We start from the raw sequence: 6,716 nt of genomic DNA on the forward strand, positions 1-6,716 counted from the left end.
TCCTGAGGTCATTCACCTAAGTAGCCCCGCACATACTGAGACTTCAGAGAAGGAAACCCCAATCTTGACTTCCCTGCCCCTGCTTCCTTTTTCCCTTCCCCCACCTTGTTTGTTTTGGGTTGTCTCACTAGATATCCCAGTACCAATCAGTGCATCGCCCTCCTGCAACTTGCTCGCTCCGCAGCCTCAACAAGTCCCAAAGGTCATAATCTTTTTTTGCTTTTTCAGAGTGGTAGTCTGAAACAGATATTTTATTGATGTATTTAGAAAAGTGGAACAATAAAGGGAGAGAGTTGCGCCCTTCACGACCCCTGGCAACCTAGAGACGTAGTAAAAAGTTGCATATACACTTTTCTTACACATATCCTCACACATTCTCTGAAGAATCCAAGAAGAAAAGCAAAATAAGGCCTCAGTGCTGACAGTCATTAGAAATGGAGATAGGGTAGGTAGAGAAAATAGCACTTACTTCCAGAATTACTTTTCCTACTTCTAGCCCTTTGCTCCAGCAGCTCTTACCTCCTCTAAGGCACTGGGTCAGCGGCCAGGAGGGGTATGTAACACCTCCAGTCAAAGGGGAGCAGGTGCCTGGGTGGAAGTGTGCAATGCATGTACCTGTGTGTGGCTTCAGAAGGCATAGTCAGGGTTGTGATCCAAGACATGGAGAGGTGGAGGGAAGGATTTTTTGTGGTAATGAGGCCAAGGGATGGGTGTGGAAAGGGGTTTAGAAGGTGGTTCTGGAGAGTAGATGGTTCCATTTCACTTTCTCATGGAGCAACATGGACATGGACACGGTGCCAGGCATTGCTGAGCACGCCTCGCAGGTTCCAGATTGGGGCCACTGTGTCTGGCTGAACATTGTAGCTGTCATCTACAGCCTTACAAACGATGTTCAATTCTTTTTTCCCAGCTGGCACAGGGGCTTGCAGCTGCCATAGCCGCCAGGCCCAGGCCTTTCGGGCACGCTGTTCCTCTCCATCCAGCTCAGCCACCTGCCAGGTTAGGCCCCCATCCAGAGACACATCCACCCTGACCACAGCTCTTCCTCCACCACTCCATGCATAGCCTTTGACAGTCACCTCCCCTGACTCTATTGTCTCCCCATCTTTGGGCTGTGTGATGGCTGACTGGACAGGAAGTTCCTGAATAGATGGAGCCGAGTCAAAATCTACAGTGTCCCAGTCCACAGATGGAGAGAAGCCTTTGTAGTCCCGCCGCTGCCAGTGGCTGTAACTTTCCTCTGGTTCCACGCTCACTTTGCCCAGCCATTTGACATGGCGGGCACCCACCACACCAGGAACCACCACCCGCACAGGGAAGCCATGGTCACGAGGCAGAGGCTGCCCATTCATCTCATATGCCAACAGGACCTCAGCTTCAGGGTCCATGGCCCGAGCCAGGGGGATGGATGCTCCATAGGCAGTCCCTGTGGGGTCTGAGTCCAGTCCCTCAAAGCAGACATGGGCCTCAGTTTCAGAGAGCTGGTGACCAGCCTGGGCTAACACATCACAGAGCCGTGCCCCAGCCCAGCGTGCAGTGCTAATGGCCCCTGCACTCCACTCCAGACCTCTTACTTCTTTGAACCGAGTCATCTCAGACCGCCGGTTGCCAGCACACTGCAGAGTGACAGTGATCTCGTGCTTGGGGAACTGGTACAAGTCATCCAGGGATAGGCACAGTGACTGACCCCCAGGTGGCCCTACTACATGTAGGCGATAGGTGTCTGGGTCAAGGTTAGGTACAGGCAAATGATTCCGGGTGAAGAAGATAGGGTTGGGTGTGATGTAGTTTTCTGTCAGCAGCTCAGGGGGGGGCTCCGCATTAAAGGGGCGCTGGCTGTTGACCTTCAGGGCTGGGTGACGTATAGGATCATCAGCATAAGGGTCAGAGGTCTTCAAGATGGAGGCTGCCTTGTCATCGGGGCTCAGCTCCCCAATCTTGTACTGAGCCAGTATCTCTCGCACGTGGGACTGGTTGTGAACAGCATAGAGGGCCCAGAAGGGCTCTAGAGGACCCCCGGCTGCTAGCATCAGCTTTGATGGACCCCCTGGGTGTAGGTCCACAAATTCTGTGACATCAAAGACCTCAGAGCCCAAAGTCACCCAGATCCCAGTCTCAGGGCTGCTGTGGGATCTCACTTCCTCCCTCGTGTATAGGCGTGGTGATTCCTCAGCAGCCTGCAGGCAGGGCAGGGGTGAGGCAAAAGGGAACAAAATTTTAAGAAGAAATCACTCACTTCACCCTGACCCGACCCACAAAGTTGTGGCCACTGGGAAATGGAGGTAACAAATTCCATCTCTACTGTGCATGAAGCAGTGTCACCGTGGGCTCTGTGGTAAAGCCTGGGTTGCCTGGGCAGCTCACTATGGCCCCTTTGTTCTGACAGTGAAGTCCCTTCCTTCCCTACTTACCCTGCACCGGTGGTCATGATAGGCCAACACTGCACCAAGCCCTAGAAGAGTCCCCATTACTCTCCATCCCCTGGTGCTGGAGTTATCACCAGAGATGGCATGGCTGGAGCACTGTGGCTGAAATGAATCATTCGTAGAGCAGGCCCGAATGCAGAGCCTTGAAGGGGCTGACTTGAGTCTGGAAGAGAGAGAAGTCTTCTTAGTAGCACACTTCTGATCATAAGAAAGGGCTAGGGAAGGCCTGGGGTGTACCTCTCCCAGGTTAGCCATTGGTTTCTTCAGTTGGGACTTAGTTTCTCAGGGATGGGTGGGACAAGTGGGACATGGCTTTCCCTTTCCTCCCTGGCCACTACCTCAACCATCTTAATCTGGCAGATAAGATAAGAGTCATAAAGGTACAGGGAGTAGGAATTATGGGCTAGGAACTGGATGGCCTACCTGTAGGCCTGTCGGAGCCCTGGGACCACAGTTCTGTGCAGCAGCAGCATTACGGCAGACCTAGGATAGGAGGAAGATTCCAGGATCAAGACAGGGAGTCCTGCATCAGGGATGAGATTAGGGTAGCTTGAGGGAATGGGTGGGAGGACACAGAGATCAGCTAGGAGCTCTCTGGACAAATGGGTAAACTTTTTCTGTGGTAATGAGGCCAAAGAATGGAAGTGGGGGTCCAAATGGGCCCTTAGAGAAAACTTGGAGAACTTCGGAGACAGAATATGCTGACAGGATGGAAAGGAATGGGGGGTGGGAGAGAGTCTCCTAGAATCACCTGTCTCCCATCCTCCACTCTCTACTTTGTCCACTACAGAGAACAATGGGGGCCAGGGCCTAAAGGGCAGAAGCCAAAAGTCTACTGTCCAGTTTGCCAGTTTATTATTATTATTAATTTATTTATTGTTTATTTTATTTTATTTTTGGCTGTGTTGGGTCTTCATTTCTGTGCGTGGGCTTTCTCTAGTTGCAGCGAGCGGGGGCCGCTCTTCATCGCGGTGCGCAGGCCTCTCACTGTCGCGGCCTCTCTTGTTACGGAGCACAAGCTCCAGACGTGCGCAGGCTCAGTAGTTGTGGCTCACGGGCCCAGCCGCTCTGCGGCATGTGGGATCTTCCCAGACCAGGGCTCGAACCCGTGTCCCCTGCATTGACAGGCAGATTCTCAACCACTGCGCCACTGGGGAAGCCCTTGCCAGTTATTTCTGAAGTCAGCAGAGGACAACCGCGGGGTGTACTCACTTAAAGAGAGACAAAAAGGTGAAAAAAGAGTGGGAGGTGAAGGAGCTCGGATGCTGGAGTCAAACTGCTTTGCTTTTATAAAACCAGTACTGCCCTTAACCAGCCCTGCTCCTGGGCAGGATACCAAGCCTCTCTGAACTTGTGTCCTCATCTATGAAATGAGATCTACCTAGCAGAGCTGCTGTGATGAGCAAACAAGTAATAGCATTATCATTGAAGGCTTTTCCCTCCACCCACCCTAAAAAAATAAAATTGAACCCGGCTGGGAACTGGACCCCAATCTGGACCAACCCCAACCCCTACCTTGTCTATGCCATTCCAGTGAGCTTAGCAAATTGAGGAGTTAATGGCCAGGATGTCAGGGGATGGGCTAGAGAAGGAAGAGGGTAATTTTTCTGCTCTGGCCTGCAGCAGTTTTTTCCTTACAGCACTGAGCAGATCACTGACCCCAGGAGGGCCAAAGCAGGGAGGGGTGAGAAGAGTCAGAACTGCTGATGAGATGCTAAAGAGGGGTGCCGGCACAGAAACTGCGAGGAAGCTAGGAATAGGAGCAGAGTCTGCATTTTACTCCTGGGCCTTGGGACCCTCACTCTCCCTCCCACTTTCCCTCAATCCCAGCAGCCCACTATAACCAGACTGGCAGTGCAGGTAGAGCTGACTTCTAGGTGAACTCGGTCAGCCCAGTGTCCCAGGTTTGGGAGAGGCAGTCTTCTGCTGCAAAACGGAGGCCACCCCCTTGTGCGGGTGGTGGCCAGTCACTTTGGGTAGAACATGGATATGTCCAGCACCGGGGCCCACGCACCCGCTTCCATGTCACTGCCCAACAGCTGGCCCAGGAGTGTCTTGTAGCAACGCCCCGCCGCGGCCCAGGAGCACAAAGCTAGCGGGAGTAGAGGCAGGTACTGGCAGTTTTGCTGTCCTTAGAATTCGGAGCACCCCTGGGTGCCAAGACCGCCGCCGCCGCCCAGGTTACTAACCCTGCTTCCTCCTCTTCCCTCTCCCGGCCCCAGCCTCCTTACCCAGCTCGGCGTCCGCAGTGTCTCTTTTACCCGCTCAGCGCCCAGCGGCTGCCGGCGAAGGGGCGGGGCCTGCGCCGTGACGTTGTGCCGGAGTAAAGGACCACTCTCTCCCCTCGGCTCGTCCCCAGCCATTGGCGCGCGGCGGGCCGCCTCCCAGCTGCTGTGCCCGCCTCCTGGAAGCCGAGGCAGGCGGCGCGCCACCGGGGCTCGGAGCTAGGACGGGCTGTTTTTGCTTCCACCCCCGCCAGACGAGGAGTGGGACCTCATGTCGTCCGGAACCCGGGCAGTGGAAGGTGATGAGGACTCCAAAGGTTGGGCTGAGAGATGTCCCCGACCCGCCCCACCAGCTGAGACACACGGTGCTTTCACTAGAGGCCTCGGGATCCAGCCGGCTTTCTCCCGGTGGTGAGCTCCGTCTCTAACCTATTTTTTGACAAACGCCTGTGTTGCAACTACAACAGCCCTGTTTGCCTTTTAGAGAAAACAAGATCAAGCGCTCAATTCTTTTATGTCCAGGAATGAGATCAGAAATGGGGCCTAAAATGGTGGTTCAAAGCCTTCGAGATCCCTTGGACCAGCTGCATTTCTCCTCAAATTATAGAACCAACACTAAACAGACATCTTTTTAATTTTGCTTAGTTGTCAATTTATTTTAAAAAGTCGTCCTTGATGACATTTTAACGCCCCAAAGTAGGAAGACTGTAACTGCTCATGTCAGAATAAAGGATACTAACAGAAATTGTTTGCTATTACCCTTTTATCATTTGGTGTGGGAGTGAAAACTTGTCATTGGCTAGCTGTGGACCCGGGGCAAACGTATCCACACTGCCCTCTAGAGACTAAAAGGTTGAGTTACAACCTTACTTTAAGTGAAGATCATTTCCCCTGCCTTTCTGCTTTCCTAAACTGGAACTAGAAGAGCTTTTTACTAGGAATGAAGAAGCCGTGGGGGAGTCCTAAGAGATATACAGTAAGGGGAATTGACAGTGAAAAGGTGATTTTGGCTCTAAGGTTTTTGGAAAAAGAAAGATTCCCAACTCAACTGTGTACAGTTAAATCATCGGAGAGGCCTGACGCCCAACCTATCTTACCCAGGATACAGAAGTCAGTTAAGGACTGTCTGAAGCCATGGGATGAGACTTCTGCCCAATAACAGTGTCACCCTACATAAAGCCACACACATGCTTTATATAATTGACGTTTAAATCTCAAATTTTCTTCATTTTACAGAAGAATCTGAGGCAGAAAGCAACTAAGTAACTTGATCAAGACCACAGCTGGTAAATTGTCAGAGATGGGACTGAATTCCAGGCTCTGTCTTTCCTGTCCTGCAGATTCTTTGGAATTCAAAACTCCTCCTGCAACCATACCTAATCTTTTCTCTGTATCATGCCCCCCCACCCACTTCCACTTAGACTTTGAGGGACTGAAGGCTTCAAGTACAGCAAGAAACGAGCAGAATTTCCTGCTGAAATTTTCCTGTTGGGGTAGAAGCCACATGATCAATCAATAATGTTAACTCAGTGATGTTTAAAAAACTTTCTTAGGTCATGGACCCCTTTGAGATACTAATTAAGGCAGTGGGCCCTCTCCCTAGAAAGCTGCACATAGATAATTTGCATAATACTTCAAAGTATTCACAAATACCACCTCTCCCTCCAATCTCATCAATTGTCTGCCCAGAGGTCCACAGACCACCACCCCCTTCCATGTTAGAATGGCCTAAAAAAATTAGCTAGGAACAGATTTGGTGAGCTCTCTAGTGGCCTGGGAACAGGAGTGATTAAACAGCAATAAAGGGCCTATTTTCCAAATTGGGTTATCTCACTATTCAAGAAAATATTAATGAGAATAAGGAGGTACCAGGATGCAAGGGAGGGTGTGTTTCTGATTCAATAAAACATTACTGGGTTGCCTTCCAAATTTCTAGTAACAGACAGAGAAGTAGCAAAAAAAAAAAAAAAAAGCAACACTCCAATACACTTTTTTTTTCTCCTTTTTTACTTACATTAAATACATTGGTAAATCAGCAGTCGCATTCTGTTACCACGATTGTTAT

At 50.9% G+C, this 6,716-nt stretch overlaps 1 protein-coding gene across 1 annotated transcript; it reads right to left on the minus strand.

Annotated features, from left to right (window-relative positions):
- Positions 1–232: 232 nt before the first annotated feature.
- On the minus strand, positions 233–4,727 carry SUOX (sulfite oxidase). The gene is made up of 4 exons (XM_030866698.2): positions 4,658–4,727; positions 2,850–2,909; positions 2,412–2,589; positions 233–2,177 (listed from the first exon to the last, which is right to left on the minus strand). Exons 2-4 carry the CDS (start codon positions 2,897–2,899, stop codon positions 768–770), a joined length of 1,638 nt encoding a protein of 545 aa, XP_030722558.1. The 5' UTR covers positions 2,900–2,909; positions 4,658–4,727; the 3' UTR covers positions 233–767.
- Positions 4,728–6,716: the final 1,989 nt, after the last annotated feature.

Source organism: Globicephala melas, chromosome 10, assembly GCF_963455315.2.
Source record: "Globicephala melas chromosome 10, mGloMel1.2, whole genome shotgun sequence".
Classification (NCBI taxonomy): Eukaryota; Metazoa; Chordata; class Mammalia; order Artiodactyla; family Delphinidae; genus Globicephala; species Globicephala melas.